Source organism: Zalophus californianus, chromosome 15, assembly GCF_009762305.2.
Source record: "Zalophus californianus isolate mZalCal1 chromosome 15, mZalCal1.pri.v2, whole genome shotgun sequence".
In the NCBI taxonomy this organism is placed as follows: Eukaryota; Metazoa; Chordata; class Mammalia; order Carnivora; family Otariidae; genus Zalophus; species Zalophus californianus.
Window position 1 is genome coordinate 17,759,514 of NC_045609.1, and position 20,069 is coordinate 17,779,582.

The window sequence follows — 20,069 nt, forward strand, 5'->3', positions numbered from 1 at the left end:
AAAGCAAGAGGAGAATCATCTGCTTAATTCCGCAGGCCCCCCGGCTCCCACCCCCTTGCTCAGTGATTCCGTCTCTGGCAGCAGGAACCTCGAGAGGAAGGCCCCACCCCCCGGCCCGTACCACACCCCCCAAAGGTGGGCTGTGTCAGCCGGGCGGCATCTCGCGCACGTCCTGGCGTCCTGGATTTCTAACCCTAAGTGAAGATTTCAAGTTGGAGAAGCATTCTTTCCCTATCAGGAAAATGTTTCTGGAAAGGAAAAGCTCCTATACTCTTCAATGTTGGTCTGTTGGAGGTTCTTTAGAAGAGCACTTCCTGAGGTCAGATCCTGTTGCCCTGAGTTTTCCAGCAGACTTAGGATCTGAGCTTCACCTAGTAGAGGGGAGTACTTGCGTGGCTCTGTCAGGCGGCCAGCCACCAACAGAAACAGGGCACAGTGGGTGGGGGCCACATGCCGTAGGACTGCACCCGAGTCTGCGCCCGGCCGGGCCCTGTACCAGCTGTGTCATCTCTTGGACCCCCCTCTCTCTAGGCCTCAGACCCCTCTTCTGCACAGCGCCTGTGAAGCAGAACCGTTGCACGTATCACATACATCGTTTCACTGTGAGCACGTGGAGCCCAGTGCCTGGCGCACAGGAGGTGCCCAGTGAACAGCAGCGATTACTACAGACACAACGCGAGTATTGGGTCGGGGTCTCCCTGGCCAGGCACGGGTGGGGGCAGATGGATTCGCCTGCTGCCATGGTGCTCGATGCTCTGGATATGGTCTTACGTGGCACAGGCCCGATGTCACCCCACATCATGGGCATCCTCACGGTGATGTGGGGTGACATTAAGCTGCATTTAATGTCACTGTCTGGCATCATTACCCAGCAAATCACAGAAGACCGTGACAGCAAAAGCAAAGTGGGCAGCATTACGGGGCCGCGAAGCCCTGGTGAGAAGTGCCGCATTGGCAGAGAGAGAGAGACAATGCCCAGGGGCCTCCCCCGGGTGACCGACTCTGCTCGCAGGCCCCAGTGAAAGCCGGCCATCACAGAGGGGGCCGGAGGGAGGAGAACGTCTGCTCTCCCTGCTCCTCGGGCCAGGGGCACCATGTTGTACACCACTTCTCCGGCACAGGAAACAGTTCCAGGGGCCGATGGTTGTGAAGAGCGATGCTGAGGCAAAGCCGCATTCTCTAACTCTCAAACAAATCTCTGCGACAAGGGCTCTGAAGGAGCTGTTAGCCCGAAAGATAATGGCGGGGACTCCTGCATTCACGGCCCCAGTGTCGGAGGTGTGCGACCCGCCAGGAAATGCTCGGGGAACATGCAGAATAAGGAATGTGCCACATTAAAGCAAAACCTGTCTGGCAATCCCTTTACGAAGATGAAGTCTGGATGGATCCCGAAACCCGCAGCCCCGCAGGCCCTCTGATGAGGGTCTCAAGCGCTCCCTTAGGATACAGAGCTCTCATTAATTTAAGATGGAACAGCGGGCGTCGAGAGCAGACGCAGAAGAGTACGTCTGCCATGGGCAAGTCTCCTGGAGGGAAGCAGGGGAGTGGCGTTAGTGCTCCCGTTTCCCGGGAGGCGGGGGGGGGGGGGGGGGGGGGGGGAGGGCGCCGCGGTGGGCGGGGGTCCGGGCCAGGGGAGTGGCGTAGCGGATTTATTGTTCCATCTCTGCCCAGGTCGGCACTGACCTCAGCTCTGGACGCTCACTCACGAGGGCAAGACGAGCGAGGAGGGCGAGACCCTCGGAACCAGAACAGGGAGGCCGGGCAGAGGCACCTGCTGGGCAGGGAGGGCCCAGAGCGCACACCGGGGGGCGGGGGGGTGCTGGGTGCTGCTCCTCGGGCGGCTTACAGAGCCTGTGAGACAACAGCCCTTGTCACTTAGCCCCTGTCCTCTCACCAACAGGGCGTGAGCTAAACGAGGTGCCGCCTGGGACTATTCCCGCCTCTGTGGGGAATGGGTAGGTCACGCAGCAGGAGGCCACCATTCGGGGAGTGCATTCTCAGGGGTGCTTAGGGACAGCCGCGGGGTGAGGGGACGCAGCTCTCCCTGCGAGCCCTAGCTCCTGGCCTCTCGCCAGGGGCACAACCTTCACTTGTCACCTTTCGGGGCCTCCCCGCCTCTCTGACATCCATGGCTCCTAAGCCCTTACAAAGCGAGACCCCGATCCCCGGCGGCTTACCTTAGTTCTGGGTAGACATTTTCCAGGTACCACTTGAAAGGCTTGCAGCTAAGTTTCTTCCTGAGCTCCAACCGGCTCTGAATACTGGAGAAGAGGGACACAGGATTCCTTTACCATTTTAAGAACGGACAAGCTCCCTACATCAAATCTGGAAAGCTGCTGCTAAGAGGACTGAGGCAGGCGGTGGAGCTTGGACTGTCCACACTCCGGTCCCCGTGGCCTCAGCCCACCTCCCACGTGCTTCCTGCCTTAGGCCCTCGCCCGGCCTTGAGCAGAGGCCCCTGCTTTGGCACCTGGGCGACAGTCCCTGACTCTGGCAGCAGAATGGTTCGTGGGGTGCGGGATGACCACAGGCTCCCCCCACCTCCTGGGATCCCGAGCAAAGCAGCACGAGAGGGCTCAAGTGACACTTACTTTCCATAAGGAACATTTCTGGCAGAAGGCACTGCTGCATAATAGAAATTTTTGTATTCGTCCATCCAGACCTCTGCTGCCCGGCGGGTGTTACTAGAAACAAAATAAATCTCCTTGAGCTGTGATTTGCTTCCTTTCCATCAGCATCACTCCGTGTGCACTTGTCTGCTTGGAGGGCTACTTAGGAAGGTCCTCCAAGGTGGGCCGGCAGCTGGGACAGGGATGCAGAGCAGGCCGTCCCCCCGCTCGGCGCCCAGGCCCGGATTTGCAGGTAGCGGGCACTCAGCGGGTGCTTACTGAACCAACAGAACCGGCCTTCTCACCTTTCACAGAAACAGATTGTCAAAGAGCAAAAATCAGAGTTAGAACTGTAGCACGGGCAGGTCCCGGGAGGAAGAGACTGGAGCTGGACCAGCAAGAAGGACGCAGTGTCACCGCGGTAACCTGCATTATGTATGCACAGGAGGCTGGCACGGAAGAGTAGAGCCAAGAAATCCTTGGCCTCTATGGTCCTTCTCATCACGGCTGTCACATTACTAGATAGCTCTGGGGAAAAGTTACAAATATATAAGAATTACTATTAAAAAGACTTTTTTCCCTGCAGACCTGAGCTGAGAGAGTGTCCTGTTTGGACAAGAAGAGCGATGGGAAGGGGAGAGAAGCTTTCTGCCCCATATTTGGGGCTCCGACTGACCGCACCGTGCTAGAGGGACCCACACAGAGCGGGCTTTTCTGCCAGGCAAGAAAACCATGTGCTCCAATCTCAAAACCATGAGGCATGATCATTTAAGGCCACCGCAACAAGCTACTTTTGCATATACGGCCGGCGTGCAAGGCTCCCACGTGCGTGGGCGTCAGCATCTGACCCTGCCTGCATTGTTCTCACGCACGTATGAAGCAGCATTCATACCGTGAGCCTCTTTGCTCCCATATCCTGGACTCGGTTCCAAAGTAGACTCACTCCTCCTTAAGAACCCATATAGAAGACATTATGTTCTTCCAAAATAAATATATTAGGGAGGCAATGTTCGTCTTTGAAAAGAATTCCTTTTCTCTATCAGAAAGGTCTCTTTTAAATGGTGAGCCTTTCAAATTACCTGAGCTATGATTATTAAAATAATTTCTACTCGGGGCATCTATCTTTCACACAGAGTGATGTATAGCCCTTTTTTTCTCTTTGTGCAATAGAGGATGAACTGTTGTGAATGCCATTTATGAGACAGGCAGGACAGTATGAGTGAACACACCCCTTCCTCTGATCCAGCAGTTCCCACTTCTAGAACTTTATCTCAAGGAGAATATGTAGCCAAAGATATGCTCACTTCAGCATTGTTTATAATGGTAAAAAAAAAAAAAATTTAGAAACCCTATGACCATCGACAGGGAAATGATGAAATAAATGGATGACTGCAGTCACTGAAAATCCTGGTGGCCATCTGACCTGCAGCCGTGGAACGATGTCCCTGACTGGTTGCTGGGTGAGAGACCAGGGCATGGGAGGTCTGTGTGTGCAGGGAGGAGAAGAGAGGGGGGGCGGGTGAGAGATGGGTCCACCACATTATAAGACTGCTATCTTTGGCAATGAGATTGAGGATATTTTTCACTCTCGCCCTGTAAGAAATACATATGTACAGCCATGTGCATCTAAAGATTTGAAGTGCCTGGGATGCTGGAGCATAAGCATTGTTTCTCAGATGAGCCATTAAATACTCTTACTTTGGAGGCTTCCAAAGTGGCTCATGCCTCAACTTACGCCCAATCCCTAACCTGCTGTGCGACTTCAGTGCTCTGGGACTTGGACTGCTCATCAGTAAGATGAAAGGATTGGATTCAAGCATCTCCTAGGTCCCTTTTAGCCCTAATGGCTTCAAGGTTTTGTGAATTCCAATCACACAGTGGTTTTGAATCACTTAAGTCATTAAGTAATTAAGTTATTTCTTAATTCCTAAATGCAAAGCAACACCTGTCTACTTACTAGAGAAAGATATGTACGCAGCCTCAACGAGCCGGCTCCACATGCTACTCAGTGCTAGTTTCCGTTTATTCATTCCAACGTTTATTGGGTACCTACTATATGCCAAACAGTCCTCTTGGTGCTATGGCTACAGTGGCCCCCAGAAGGGTCCACTTTGATTTATCTGGCTTCTCCTCGCTTGCGCTTCCCCCCTGCCCACCCCTATACTCAGGGCAAAGCAGTTCTACCAGGAAGCAGGCAGCAAAGAGAAAGTGTGATTCGCATGGGCCAGCTCTGCTGCTTGGCGGTAGTAACAGAAGAAAGTTCCGTCAGAAACTAACTTTAAACCATTGGTTTCCTCTATTTAATTTCAATCATATTAGTAAAGTCTTGCCATTAACTCTACACCTAAAACCATTTTAAACATCCATCTAAGGATCTACCCCACCGCCACACTGCTATTCTGACTGGGACCTTCCCCAGCCCCTGGGGGAAACTCTAATTAACATACCACTCAAGCACACACACAGCGCCCTCCGGTCTCTGCAGGGGTTTGCGGGAAGCTAACTGGAAATGCAGTGAAAACCATACTGGGCTGGATCACTCTCAAATGGTCTTAAGGGATGTGGCTGCCATCACCAGGGACAGGAAGTAAGAATTTGCAGGTGGGTCACATCACCTTACCCTTTCAGTGCAGGTGCCCACGTGTACACCCAGGGGTGGTAAAGCAACGTGAAGACCCCACTGGGGCTACTTGCTCCATTCATTCATTCATTCATTCATTCATTCACTCACTCACTCACTCACTCATTCATCATTCACTTTCTCACTGACAGACTAACCTACACAAATGAGATCAGCCTCCACACCCTGTTCCGTTGCCCATTTTATAATCTGTACCTAATGGATGAATTCCAGTGACCTCAGACACTAGCTGCCCCTATGGATCTAGATTAAAAAGATCAATGTGTGGTGATGACATGGAGTCTGCAGCCCAACTGCCCAAGTAGCAACCCAGCTCCGGCACTTTCCGGCTGCGTGAACTTGGACAGAGGGACTGAACCTTTTTGTGCCTCAATTTCCTTTATAGCACTTCATTCATAAGGTTTTATGAGAATGATGTAAGCTAGTATTTGTCAAGTACTCAGAACAGCCAGACGCACACAAAACACTATATAAATGTTAGCTATTTGTGAAGTCCCAAATTTTTAAACCATGAAATACTTACACCTTAATACCACAGATTAGAGGAAATCAGAGAGAACTTGGAACTGGAAAGGGATCTCAGAAATAATCTAATTCTACCTCCTTATCTTTTAGCTGAGTCCATGGAGGCAGAGAGCCACAGAGCCTCACAGAAGGCCAGCAGATCTCTGCTGCCCCAAATATGGAAAGCCTGGGTCTGTCTTCTCTCCAGGCCTCTAGTGTTCAGGCTCCTGGGCCACAAAACAGAGTGAGGAAGTTTCCCTTCTAAAGAAGAGTGCTTTAAAAAAAAACAAAGCATATAAAGCAATGTTCTGTGTATGTTAACAGATTCTTTTCTAAGGGCCTACCATGTGCTGGTAGTGACCAATGGCTTTGATTTGGGTATTTGATATGTCTACCCAGGAAGTTTTGGGGAGGAATCTCGTGTTGTCCCTGGGAAAAAAACATATCAATCACTGTGTGATTTTGTAGAGCTCACTGGATAAGAACATATTTTTGTTTCTAATAAAGAGCAGTAATGAAGTTAGACAACCTTCGAGAAAGGACAGGCTTTTGAAAGAAGATAATTACCTTGCTCTTTGGCTTCATTTAAGTTTCCCAGAACCCAGAATCTCTATGCTAAAACTAACTTCTGTGTAATACATGTGTATTGTGCGATCTGTACTTTGAATCAAGGTTTTAAAATACTATACAAGAGATAAGCTAGCCATTCTCCCCAACTCACTTCCACCCTCTCTCAAGTGCTCCTAGTTTGGTGGGGGCAGCAGGTCAGCAAAGTTGTAGGACCAAAGGCCAAGGACTTGCTCTTAATTCCTGGCTCTCGGTCCCCGGCCACTGCCAGGCCACGGTCAATGCTGCCTGCCGGAAGGTGACTGGAACCTGGCGCCCCTGAGTCCAGGCCACCTCCTCTCAGCCCTGGGCCACTGCAACGGCCCCCGCCTTTGCTCCTGGAGAGGAGGGGAGGGACACCTGCGCCATCATTTCCTCCTGGTGTCACCTCGCTCTCTAAAGCTTAAAACAGAGAAATCAGGTAACTGCTCAAAGGTCAGGCGCCTACAGCAGCTTCCCCCACCCCGGCCTCAAAACAACCTCCATTTTCCCACAACCCACAGGGGGGCTTGGCTGGGGCCGGTCTAGCCCCCCACCCTGTCTATTGTCCCCTCATTCTCTAGGCTCCAGTCCCCCCTGGGGTCCTCCTGCTCTGAAGTCACACTGACCTTGGCACCGAGGACCTGCTCATCCTGCAGGGAGTCCACAGCTCCTCCCTCCCACCTTTCGGGGGTCCCCTGGCTGCACGCCACCCTGAGAACCTCTCCCCCTGTTCCGCTCATGCTCAACCACGTGACCACGTTTTATCTGTTTCATGGCATTTATCAGTGGTTGCGATCATCTTATTTAGCTATTCCTATACTGGGCTGACTACTCCCACCTCCTGGAGGCCAGGCGGGCTGGCTTGTATGCTGTTTTATCTTTAGCATAGAAAAGAATTCCCTAGAAAAAACCGTGGGCCCACGACTGGTAATTTGCCTATTTTCTTCGGAAAGCTCTTCATTTGGCATCTTTATGTTTGCTAAAATGTATCTATTATCTATCACAGATCCTATCTACATGCTGTGTGGATTTCCTGGCTTGAATTCAGTACGGCTTAACTTACACACTCTTCACACGTTGTTCCTTGGATGGTAATACATACAAAAAAAACAAGCTCCTCTTCTCTACAATCAAGTTTCCTCATACATTTCTGGGGTTACAGTTGTATGAGCTTTCCCGCGTGTACAGATCGGTGTGATGACCAACACGTCAGGACGCAGCACAGCACCCTTACCCCGGCCACCGAGCCGGCTGCCCCTCTGTGGCCACTCCCCTGCCCCGGTCCTGTCTGCCCTCCACTGTTAGAGCTGCGTCTTTCTGAGACTGTCCTAGAAGTGCAATTGTAGAGGATGCGACTTTTCACTCAGCACACTGCCCTCAAGAGGCACGCGCGTTGCTGTGCGTCCGGGCGATCCTTGTCAATGGCGTGTGGTGTCCCAACGAAGGACACCTGTTTCCACGCAGCCCCAGGTTAAGTGCTGTCTGGGTGGTGGTCCCCAATGGCCTTGTCACGACCACTTACCGGGCAAAGACCGTGCCACTGCCACCCGGGAAAGTGTAGGGGTGCTGCTTCCGGAACACGTGTCCCACGCGGCTGCAGGGGACGATCTCCAGGCTACCACCGCACTGCCACACGCGGAATGAGATCTCTGAGATGAGGAAAGAGACAGGGTGATGCACAGAGCGTACCAACGCCCACCCACCACCATCCCATCGAAGGGCTCTCGTGCCCTCAATGGCTGAAGGAGATGGGGATAAGGAACCTGCCTCCCTCCAGAACATGGTCCTGAACTTTCTACAGTGGAGACATCCGACACACCCTGGGCCTCCCGGCTCCATGGCACGATCTGGAAAGTAGGTGCAGGCGGATGTGGTAATCAGCTTGACTCCAGTGAGTATCTCACAAAGTACACATATGTCAAATCATCAAGTCGTGTACCTTAAATGTATACAATTTCAAATTGTCAACAGGACCTCAATAAAGTTGGAGACACAAAAAAAATCGAACAAAAGCTCACACTCAGGTTCACTAGGAGGGTGTCTCGACAACAGTGTTGTTTTACAGAAATGTAAAGTGACGTAGACAAAAAGAAAAAAAATGTCAAACACGTTACCTACGCTGGGACATGTGCGATCTTAGATTTTAGCACAGATTTGATTTATGGAAGCCAATGAGATCTATGTTACCAAATCCCATGCCTTCATTAAACAATTCTATTCCAAATTCGAGAGAGAGAGCACATGGAAACAGTTTTCAGATTCAGATGAGACACCTTGAGACAAATGTGAATCTTTGGTCTATTCTGAATATAAAGGACCCCGGGCATAAGACCACGCATGTCCATGTAGCATCATAGTATCAACCAGTGAAATGCTCGCACTAAATACTTCACTAGCTGGTTTGTGACCACGGGGTATGACGTTTGCACTTGCTTAGTATCAACACTGTTAGAAAAGGCATCGATGAAGGTGCACAAACATCAAAAGGCATGAAATGCCCCCACAATGAAGCTCTGATCTTAACTACAACAGACCACTGTACGTGTCGCTTTTCTCTAAAACTTACTTTCCGCGCACCGAGCACTACTATGCACCTGGGCTTTCTCCACCCTGGAGAAAAAATGCTTTTCTTAGACTTCAAAATTTATGCTTCTGTACTTGGGCAAAGCTCGGCACGTGGCTGGCCCGTCTGGAACAGCCCAGGACCCTCTGACCAGGCACCTGTGATTAGGACAGGTCCTAACCATCCGAGTCCCTGCAGCAGACGTCGTGGTTGGTATAAAAGGGCGCTTCCTCAACATCATGAACACAGTGAGGAGGCAAGACAGAATCCACAGAATTAGCCGTCACTGCTGCGAGTATAGAAGGATCAGAAGTCAGGTGGGATTACCACAGACCCCGAGCGAGGTGCTGGGGAAATCCTCCAGACAAGGCCTGGCCTGTGACAGCAGGAGCCCAGACTGCACAGCTGAAGGCACATGCTCCCACCTGGACAGAACAGCGGGAGCTCCTAGGCCTGGGTCCGGCAAGCTGAAGTATAGGGAACACCCCAGTGGCTGGAAATGAGTGATCCACACAGCTGTTCCAGGCCTTTCGTAACCAATTCCCTCACAGCCTTGAGAAATACAAGGTCATGACCACCCAAGCCTCTGCAATGAAGGGCTTCTGACTTCCTTTCTTAGCATTCAACAACACTTTGAACAAGAAGTTCTCTGTATTTCAGGACGTAAAACTTAAATATACGTTTGCCTAACTGGAACATTCAAACTTGGGGGCTAGGAAGGTCCTGTGCCTTCTCTATGGGAAAGCTGTTAAACCAGGAGGGGGGATCCACTCAGGGATCTGGTTGGAGATTCTGAAGGCCACATAGGATTACGATTACATTCAGCTCTGATTTCACTTGAACTCGGCGACACTACAACATGGGAATGGTTCCTCAAGATAACTTGGTGGATTTTGAGTTAGGCAGTTTGTGTTTGCATCTTGGCCTTTGCTCTGAGATCTTAGTGAAGACCTCGGTCCTTCAAGAAAGCATGAAATGAAGTGTACGGAGTTGTCAAAAATCTTTATGTTGTGCACCTGAAACTAATGAAATTGTAACACTGTGTGTTAGCTACCCTTTAATTAAAAAAAAAAAAAAGCATAAAATGAACTAATATACTGGAAGCAGATAGCCTCTATCCTAATGCTGTGGGGACACGGTACAAAGGACAACTATGCCCAAGGAACCTGACCCCTGTGTCTCCCTCGGGCTCAGGATCAGGTTCTTTGTCTTTTTAATTGCTTACATTAGGCCCACACGACCAGCTAGGAAAAGCAGAAGCTGCAGTGGTTCTTTAGTTTGGGGGGTGGGTGTATTTGGAGGAGGCGGTTTTGGATTTTACTCCCGCAACCCTGCACCCCACACCTCTCCCGACACACGTCCACACATGCCTCGCAGGCTGGACAGCCACCGGATGTGCAGCCAGTGCTCAGAGAAAGAAGTCACAGCGGTCTCAGAAAGAAAGAATCATACTGGGGACTTCCCTTGCTGGAACCCATATGCCTGCCTGACCTCTGAAGACAGTGGGAAGACTCATCGGGAGTGGCTTTACCGAGCCAGGCAAGGGGAGGGAAGGTGCTAGACGGGGCCCAGGCAGGGGCTGCTCCAGCCCCTCCCTCCCTGCCCGCCCCACCCTGACCCCAGGCCCCTCAAGCCCTTCTGGGGAACCTCCCCTATGGCACAGCTCCATGAATATAAAACCAAACCACCACCACCACCAACAACCAAACCAGGTCATTTAAGAAAACTCTCTCCCTTCCTCTGGTCTCTGTGAAATGTCCCCTTTGATGTTTTAGTCAACGCTCTACCCTGTGACACAAGGCTGGCCACCACCTCATCGGCCTAATCCATGCTTTTACGTAATAGCACACATTTTGAAAACCACTCGGTGGCTTCAGGAGATGGTCACCTAAGTGATGCACTGTCCTACTGGGGGGTCCTGGCTGGCCAGGTCTCCACGAAGCCATCAGGAGACGTCTGTGGAGCGAGGGTGACTCAGAATTCTCCTCAGAAGATTAATAATACTTCTGAAGCCTTTCGTGCTCAAACGACTTTAATACAAGTCCTCCCTACCTGTCAACGTATCGTTAAAAAAGCCAAAAGGAGTCTGACTCATGGTCCTTTGTCCCAGTGTAGTTATTGAGCCTAGAGAAGCTTTCAACATCAAACCACGGCAGACAAATGCTCTGCAGAGGAGATGTTATCACAAACTTTCACATCATAAAATGAGAGAAAAATAAAAGCCTAGTCTCGTTTTTTTTCTTTTAAACAAAAAAATATCCAACTTTCTGTTACAGGTAAAACTACTAAAAATGACAGTGACGTCCTTGCCCGGCTCTGCTTTCTCCCAGGCATGCCCACCCATGGCTGGTGTAATGAATTCAATAGCAACAGTGGCTGAGGAGACTCAGTTCAGAACCCCTGGCAGAAAACCCTAAACAAACAATAAAACAAAATAAGAAGAGTCTTTCTATTTTAACGCAATAAATATGATGCAGCTAGTAATGCGGACCGAAGTCTATAAAATTTCATTGTCCCTAAACCTAAAGAAAACTGATTTGCATGGGTTATTAAAAACAAAAACCAAAAAAAAAGAAAAATCAAACCAAATTAGAACCACTCACAACGTAGTCAAGAAGGGCTTAAACGCCAAGGCCTCTCGGCTCTGTGTGACTTCCTGCAGCACAATTCAGTCCACCCCACGAGGCTGGCCCAGGCTGGTTTCCACCCCACATGGAGGAACACGGATCCCACAGGCTCGCTGTCCAAACCCTCGGATCCAAAGGATGTTAAAGAACTTGCCTTTCCCTTCAAGGAGACGGCCTGTCTTCTAGCATCCTGTGCTCTAACTTAGGGCGACAGATTTAACGCCCAGCCCCAGACACTGTAGTGGAAGTGATGCTATTTATACTTATTTGGGGACTGACGGTGTGTGATGAATGGTGACTAAGGTCTTTACAGTTGTTTTCTTTTTTTCCAACTGGCTCCCTGCATACCACCTGCTCTTGCCTCCTCAAAGCTTCCATTTTTCATTTCGATGCCCTTGGTGGGTAGGAAAAGGCCACGGTTTCATCAGAATTGGAAAGCGAAGACACAGGCTCTCACATACCCAGGTTTTCTCCTCCCCACACGTCCATCATCATGTCATATTTCCCCAGTTCTTCAAAGTAGAGCTTGTCCATCACGAAGAGCCCGCCAGCAATCATAGGGGTTCTGAAAAGGTGGAGAGGGTGGAAGGGGAGAGGGAGACGGGCCAGAGGTCAGGGTTAGATCTCCTGCATTATAATGCCAAGGTCAGGTCTAGAAGCTGACCTTAAAAACCCCAGCACAGCCATGGCTCCCCCTTTGGAGCTCGGGCTGCTCCCACTGCTGGCTTCAAATGCCTCCCACCTGCCCTGTTCAGGCACTCCCACTGTGGAGTAGGTGTCCCCTTAGAGAGAGTGACCACTGAAGCTGGAGGCACTCACTGACAAGCGGCCCTAGGCAAGTGCTTGGCCTCTCTGTGCCTCGGTTTCCTTAGAGGATTTCAAAAAATCATATGTACAAGCCCTCAGCACACTCGGGAAATGCTCGCTAGTGTCAGCTAGTCTCCTTCTCGTCCTGGAGCCAGTTTCTCCCGTTAGCTGGGACCAACACCGCTGTGCTTCCTCAGCCTGGGACGGGGCTAACTGAGCCCCTACTTCTTTCCCAGGAGATGCCCTGAGAACTCAACGTCGAGTGCTGGCGGTCTGGAGCACACTGTCATGTTGGATAAATGCTAGCGAGTGCCAGTGTTCAGTGTGGGTGGTCAGTGCCGGAAGTCAGTACCGGTGGTCAGTGTGGGTGGTCAGTGCCCAGAAGTCAATGCCGGTGGTCAGTGTGGGTGGTCAGTGCTGGAGGTCAGTGCCCGGAGGTCAGTACTGGTGGTCAGTGTGGGTGGTCAGTGCCCGGTGGTCAGTCAGTGCCGGAAGTCAGTGCCCGGAAGTCAGTGTGGGTGGTCAGTGCTCGGTGGTCAGTCAGTGCCCGGAAGTCAGTGCCGACGTTCAGTGTGGGTGGTCAGTGCCGGAAGTCAGTACCGGTGGTCAGTGTGGGTGGTCAGTGCCCAGAAGTCAGTGCCGGAGGTCAGTACCGGTGGTCAGTGTGGGTGGTCAGTGCGCGGAAGTCAGTGCCGGAGGTCAGTACCGGTGGTCAGTGTGGGTGGTCAGTGCTGGAGGTCAGTGCCTGGAGGTCAGTACCGGTGGTCAGTGTGGGTGGTCAGTGCTGGAGGTCAGTACCGGTGGTCAGTGTGGGTGGTCAGTGCCCGGAAGTCAGTGCCGGAGGTCAGTACCGGTGGTCAGTGTGGGTGGTCAGTGCCTGGAGGTCAGTACCGGTGGTCAGTGTGGGTGGCCAGTGCCCGGTGGTCAGTCAGTGCCGGAAGTCAGTGCCCGGAAGTCAGTGTGGGTGGTCAGTGCTCGGTGGTCAGTCAGTGCCCGGAAGTCAGTGCCGATGTTCAGTGTGGGTGGTCAGTGCCTGGAAGTCAGTGCCGGAGATCAGTGCCCGAAGTCAGTGCCGGTGGTCAGTGTGGGTGGTCAGTGCCCAGAAGTCAGTGTGGGTGGTCAGTGCCCGGAAGTCAGTGCCAGAAGTCTGTGGCAATGCTGCCACTTATGTATGTCTAGCCTGAAGAGGTAGCCCACATTCACGCCCAGCTACAGGTGGTTGACTCTGAAAGCCAGGTGTTAATGGCTACAAGCTCTGTCTTCTGTGGGCCAGCAGGAGAGCAGAGGCAGCTCAGGGAGGGAAGCCAACCAGGAAGGGCAGCAGTCGAGAGGACTCCCCCGCCCTCCCCTTTCCCTGGTCCCCGAGTTCAACTTGAAGAGCCTGCCCTGCTGGAAACCGCTCTACAGTATAAACGTGAGGGAACTCCCAGAACTCATAGATCTGCCTCCTATAGTTATAGGTTAGGCTTCATCTGAGGAAATCTCAAAGTACTTTATTCTATGATTCGGTGGCAGAAACTCTCCCTTGAGCCAGGACAGGGGAAACGGTGTCGGCAGCGGGCAGGAAAATGAAGAGTCTAACTACGTCTCTAGGAAACATGGGGCCAGAGCCAGGGTCTTACCTGGGAGGGGCACCCGGAAGGATTCCGGCACTTACTTTATGGGGGCGACCGGGTTCCCTTGCCGGGATCTCCTCTGCTCTGGGGTCATGTAATCCCATTTGAAGACCAAGTTCCAGTCAAAACCTGCCGGCCACGGAAAAGAAACAAAACATTAGGGTGCTGACGAGAACTGAGTGCGTTCCTGGCACCTCTGTCCCTCAGAGTTTTAGACGTATTTGATATTTGGACTGGACTCACTGAAAACCACCCACAGCAAAAAATTAAATAAAAACACCCACCACTAAAGCAGCAGGAGAGGGAAGAACCTGGGGTGGGGGGGCCAGTGGGGAGGACATACACCGACCGACTCCTTCCCTGAAAAGCTCACCCCAAACAGAAAATGTGGGTCAGGCCTTCCTACAATTTAAATGCCTGAGAATAACTCTGATAGGGATAAACCATGGGGGGCGAGGTGGCAGAGGGAAAACTTTTAGGTGAAAACGAGCCAAAGGAAGGGGCACAGCGGGCAGCAGGCTGTGATTTCTGAGAAACACGGCAGCTGTCCTAATTCGCGTTTAGAATCCACAGGTCACTCAGGACACGGTTTCTGACATTTGTGGGCCCCTGGCCCAAGCTGTTGGGTCTTCCCTTACTCAGAAGGCACCCTGCATCGAGCCAGTGGGCGCCAGCACACCCCACCTGCTGATGCTCTCGAGACACACGAGGAGACCACTTCTTGGTGACAGGTGGCTCACTGCATTTCCAAAGGTCTGACAGCCAAACCTAACTACTCCAGGGCCGTCTATCCTTTAGCTCTGTGCCACCAGGCTTTTCATTGGTCGGCAGGGCTTGTGCAGTGCCCAAGTCTGGATTTCTCTTCAGTGTGCACGGAGGTCAAATTTCAACTGCCCTGCCAGCCCCTGTGTCTGCAGCCTGAACAGAGCAGGATGGGAGGCGTGGGCTGGGGGTCTCCTGGGCCAGCAGAGTATCCTTTATGGTCCAACCAGAGGCAGGGGACTAAAAAGGCCTCCCAGCTGTTACTGCCAAGTGTGGCAGGCTAGCAAAGAAGCAGCGAGCTGCTGGGAGGTCAAGCGGCAGGGACAGCAGCACGGAAGGGAGACTGAGGCAGGCTCCACGCAGGCTTTTCCTGAAGAGCCCAGCTGTCCCTGAGGCAGAGGGCCTGCCTCAACCAGGGAAACAATAAACGTCCTGCCTGTGTTATGAACAGACAATACAAAGGCCCCAATGGGCCAGGTGACATAATATTACCTGCATTTTTTGAACGGTCATTATTATTAATTTGTTCCAAAGAGACAAACTTTATTAGGTTTTGAGAATCTGCTAAAAACATCATCCTTGATTTTTTTTTTTTTTCCTAAAGGGATTTGAGAAAATGCTCCTAGAGGAAATCTGGTGCATCGTCTTCTTCTGATCCAGCAGGAGGCCTGCACCCCTCACCCCCACCCCCTGCCCCAGGGCATCTGTGTCCCTGCACTGGCTCTCGAATAAGCAGCTGCTATGGGAGAAGAGAGCCCATCAATCGCAGCTCTTGCAAATCCTGGGGGGAAGAAGACATTCTGAACACTAAGGTGTTCTTGAAAACTAGGGACTGGTCCTCTTTAAAACCCCAAACCTTCTCACCATTTGCTAAGCATCTTTTCTGAAGGTTACGTCTCCTGATGTAAGGAGAGTCCTCCCACCGTGACCATCCTGTGGCTGATGCCTCGGGATGGGGGAGCTGCTTGCTCACGTCACTGACCTCACGCTGGCTACTCTCATCCTTTCACTACCCCCGTGGCTGGCGTTCCCATCTCCCCACTTCTCAGATGGGCATGCTGAGGCACAGAGGTGAACTGGCCGGCTCACGGTGACATGGCAGGTGGGGTCAAAAACCCGACTCCCACTGACTGTCTCAGCATTCTGTTTTCTGAGGTCGTGCCCCATTTTATGGTTTCACGGTCTTTTTTTGACACTAGACTGTCAGTTAATCCTGTGTCTGTGTGTCTGTCCGGAATAGTCAGTCCTCCTCTAATCAGCTCCAAGTGTTAGAAGGTGGGAAAAGAAGCCCCTTGTTTCACATAAAGCAACTGGGGAGCTGGACAGCTAGAAAAGAAACCATGGATCTCAGGTGTAAAGAATCAATAGTGAATAGATTACACAAACAGAAGGCAAAAGCTTTGATATCTCTTTTAGCTGCTCTGGTTAGTCTTTGCTGACCTCTTGGCTCTCAGCTGAGTTCTGAGAGGTGTGGCTGCCAAACAGCTGAGTTTTAGAGCACAGAGCATTCATTGCTGGGCCCCTGCCAGCCACTCACCGCCCTCCGCACCCCATCCCCCGGCCCCAGGGACAGAAGGACAACCAGTAAGAGCCAGACGTCATGTGACCAGTTCCTTCGAGGCGTCCGGCGTGATTCCTATGCACCTCTCAGCACCATGAAGCGCTACGTGAGCTCGGTGGTTCTCCAGGCCCGGTCCAGGAGCCCATGGGGGTCCACAGACCCTTCGGGGGTCTATCCCATCAAGACTACTTTCGTATTTACACTAAGACCTCACATGCCTCTTTCATGCTCACTCCTTCAAAAGTACATGATGGAGTTTTCCAGAAGCTGCAGAACGTGTGATATTGGCACGCTGGTGGACAACAGGATGTGTACTTGCATTGTCTTGTGTTTTAACAATTTCTTGGCTTTAATTTCTAATACAGCAAATGCTGATACATACAGCCCATGTGAACAGGTCTTTGGGGCCTCTGATAGTTTTTGAGAAGGTGGAGAGCATGAGACAAATTATTCGTGGGGCCCCAGGGGGGCTGGGTGTGAAGGAGCACATCCAGAGGCTGTGAGGACCAACAGGAAGCTGGTGTGGCCCTTCACAGCAGGATGTGGATGGTCAGCAGGGTGGGGAGGAGGGGTCCACAACCAAGCCAGGTGTAGGGGTGCCGAGTGGGCTTGGGTGGTCAGCAGGAGCCGGGGATGACCTGGCTGACCCGGGCTTTGCCACCTGGGAGACGCAGGCTGTCAGGGGAGCTGGTGTCAGAGAGGAAGGAGGCAAAGGCAAGCCCAGCCCTTTCACGCTACAAACCCCAGGCTCTGTGATGCTCACCACAGACCGCCTGTCAGCCCTGGCGACGCCTCGTCCCAGACTCCGACTTGGAAAGGCTTAATCTTCTCCGATTAAAAATGACACCGAAACTGTGTACTAAGCCACACATGTCATCACAGCCACAGAAGGTCAAAGAGATAAGAGGGGAACAGGAAGCACAGGAAGTTCTTTAAGGGAAAGAAGGCCATTTTTCTCTCTCTTTATGAGATTCTACTTGTCGGGCACGAGACGCCCTTTGCTCGTGGCACGTGCGCTGGCGGTGAGCAAGCTGCTGTCACTGTCCCTCATGACACCGAGCGGGAGCAGTGATCAGCCGCCATGCAGACAGCCAGAGCAAGGCAGGCCGGACCAGGGGTGGCACCTACCGCCTTTCAGGTCAGCGGACGCCCCCACGTACTGAAAGTTGTCCATGTTAATGACATCGATGATAGGGGACACGACCCGAGTCCTGTCCTGAAAAACAGATTGACAAAAGACGGGAGTCGGTATCACAAACAAAACAGAGCATCCCGCCCCACCGGAGGCAGGCATCGGTGTCCGGCGGCTTCAGCGACACCCGCCGCCCCTCTCACCAGCTGCCAGCCCCCAGGCCCATGGAGACGGAGGCTGGGGGCTCCCCATCCCACGCGCCCCGCCCTCACTGTCACGGACAGGGTCTGTTCTGTGCCGACCGAGGCACAGGGCAGAGAGAATCGCTCCCCGAGAGCCGACAGCTGTAGCCACGGGACACCTCTGGCGTTTGCTGCCCTGGCTGATGGCGAGGCCTGCACCTGTGTGTCCCCAGCATTGTTTTCTGTTTCCCCAAATGCCAAAACTTCCCAGCACGGGGCTGCTTTCCTTCTGACAGAATCGAAGCTCGGCTGTCCTTACGTATCCTATCCTGTGAGCTGTGGTCAAGCTCGGGAAGGGACGCCCGGCTGAGACAGCCACGCCACGATGCTAGGAATCTGTTTCTGTGGGCCCGAGGTATGTGTGATGAGAAGCACATGGTTATCATCACAGCTGAAGGTAACCCAAGTCAACTCGAGAATCCCAGATTCGAAGTATGTCTGCCCTGTGAGTCTACCCGACAAAGCATTTTTCCCCCTTGGAGGCATTTCTTTTTGCCACAGTTATTATTCTGGTGGTTTGTGAACATAAGGCCTTTTAACTTTCCTGCCCTCTTTAAAATCAGATGCTTGATGCTGGTGAGAGGCATCGCCCCATGCGGCTAGTTAACAAAAGAGTAAATGCTTTCCTTGAGCCATTTACAGAACCCGCGTTAACCAGAAGAAAGACGGTGAAAAACAAATTAGTAACAGAAGCTGCAGAGCTAAGAACAGAATACATCAGAGGAACACGTGAGAGAAGAGTATAAAGTTCCATCACCCCCCAGGTGCAAGTTTACAGGGTAGAAACCCCCGTGCGGGGCACTGAGCTCGGAGAATCCGATCTTCCTTGCCCGGCTCCGGCTGGACCTGGGCGTGGGAGTCAAAGAACATATAATGTGCTCAAATTCTCAGTCCACTTCTTTTGTCTTGACTTCTTTTGATAGGACTGGAACTAGTGAGAATTACAATTTTCCACGCCTTCCGTCCTTACTTGAGGAGAGGGTACTGGAAATAATTCTGACAGTTCCGCCGTGGACGCATGGGGTCTTCGCACGTGCTAGCGTCTGGACCGTGGCTTCCCTGTGTCCTCTGCCTCCCTGGGGGACAGCCTGGGGCTGTGGGGACTGGCCCGGGAGAGGTGGGGTGGAGATTCCCGGGGGTTCCTCTTTCGGCTAGGTGGGTGCGATGTGTAAGAGGGCTCAGTTAGGGATGGGCTCGAACATTCTTGGCCACCCTGGCTCTGCCTCCTATATGAATTTTGGATGTGTTAAGTTCCCTGGACCCCAAGTCCCTCATGCGTCAAATGGGGGTAATACCTGGATTAAAGGTGATTGGTAATGTGCCTAACATGCGGTTAGTAAAGAGCACTAGATATCATCCATCCTATCAACAACTGCTAGTGTACAAGATCAACATCATTGTCCTATGGTAATTACTAGTAGCTTGTGGCTAGTATTCCATGACTTACTGTCCATTGTTTATGTCCTTGTCACGCTTGACTTGTAAAAGGCATGACTTGTTCATTCTCTATTTCTCTAGTACTTGCGTTAAGTTTGTTTTATCACCCCAAAGAAACACTTTCTCAGGAGGGAGGAAAGAAAGTCAATAGACCAAGTAAAAGGCAAGAGACATGGCAAAAGGCCAAAAGTAATACCACTGATGATGTTTCTAGAGACAGAGGTACACAGAGTGCGCCACGGGTCACCCTGACAGCCTCAACGGGTCAACGGTGTGGTCACGGGCACCCGCCCCGCCACCAGCCTGCAGGCTGGGTTTCTTAGCGAGCAGCACCGCGGGAGACCACCCCCCACCCAACCTGTCAAGTGCTTTTCTCCCCGGCCGTAGATTCCTATGGTGAAGACAACACTCTAGGAACAGATGTCCAAGCAGCACTTCCTGCCGCACAGCGCGAGCCCCACGCCTCACCTCGGCCACCCTCTCCAGGAGGGGCTCCAGCCAGTGCTCGTTGCACTCACAGTGGCTGTCCAGGAACGTCAGGACCTTGGCCTGGGCCGCGTCGGCCCCCCGGACCCGCGAGCGCATCAGGCCTGCGGAAGGGATTTCAAAAGCGCATCAGGGTACCTGAGACAAAGGCCACGGATGAGCTCCTCCAGCCCTGCCATCGACCCCGCCCCCCCCCCGCCCCCCGCAAGCCTGGGTGGGAGGGGCAGTACTGCCCTGTGGTCACCAAGACAGAGCTCTGTCGGGACGACTTCTTCCAAGTTCACTGGGTGCCTGGGAAGACAACTGTCTTAGACTCGCCCTCTGAGAAAGGCCTTTACATAACTGGAGTCTCCTCTGTCGGGCAACTCAAGTGTGGAACTTTTACAACGATTTTCCTGTGACACAGTGACAGGGTTTTCTAATGAACTGGGCCATGGAAGGTGTTACTCCGATGCTTCCAGGGGCTGATGGAGCCCATTTGGTGGTGATAATGT

At 52.2% G+C, this 20,069-nt stretch overlaps 1 protein-coding gene across 10 annotated transcripts in view; it reads right to left on the reverse strand.

The window, feature by feature from the left end:
• GALNT2 (polypeptide N-acetylgalactosaminyltransferase 2) overlaps nucleotides 1–20,069 on the reverse strand; it is a 181,244-nt gene that overhangs the window by 12,851 nt on the left and 148,324 nt on the right. For 6 of the 10 annotated variants that reach the window (XR_003520303.2, XR_003520305.1, XR_003520304.1 and 3 more), the window contains exons 7-14: nucleotides 19,558–19,679; nucleotides 17,407–17,494; nucleotides 13,997–14,084; nucleotides 11,994–12,097; nucleotides 7,865–7,991; nucleotides 2,592–2,684; nucleotides 2,178–2,261; nucleotides 1,684–1,851 (exon numbers count right to left, since the gene is read on the reverse strand). Coding sequence is in view for 5 of the 10 variants with exons in the window: in XM_027595935.2 (XP_027451736.1) it covers nucleotides 1,684–1,851; nucleotides 2,178–2,261; nucleotides 2,592–2,684; nucleotides 7,865–7,991; nucleotides 11,994–12,097; nucleotides 13,997–14,084; nucleotides 17,407–17,494; nucleotides 19,558–19,679 (874 nt within the window). In the remaining 5 variants the exon portion in view is untranslated. Of the gene's footprint in view, nucleotides 1–2; nucleotides 1,527–1,683; nucleotides 1,852–2,177; nucleotides 2,262–2,591; nucleotides 2,685–7,864; nucleotides 7,992–11,993; nucleotides 12,098–13,996; nucleotides 14,085–17,406; nucleotides 17,495–19,557; nucleotides 19,680–20,069 lie in introns of those variants that run through there. The other 4 variants (XR_003520306.1, XM_027595938.2, XM_027595939.1 and 1 more) reach the window with 2 other exon arrangements.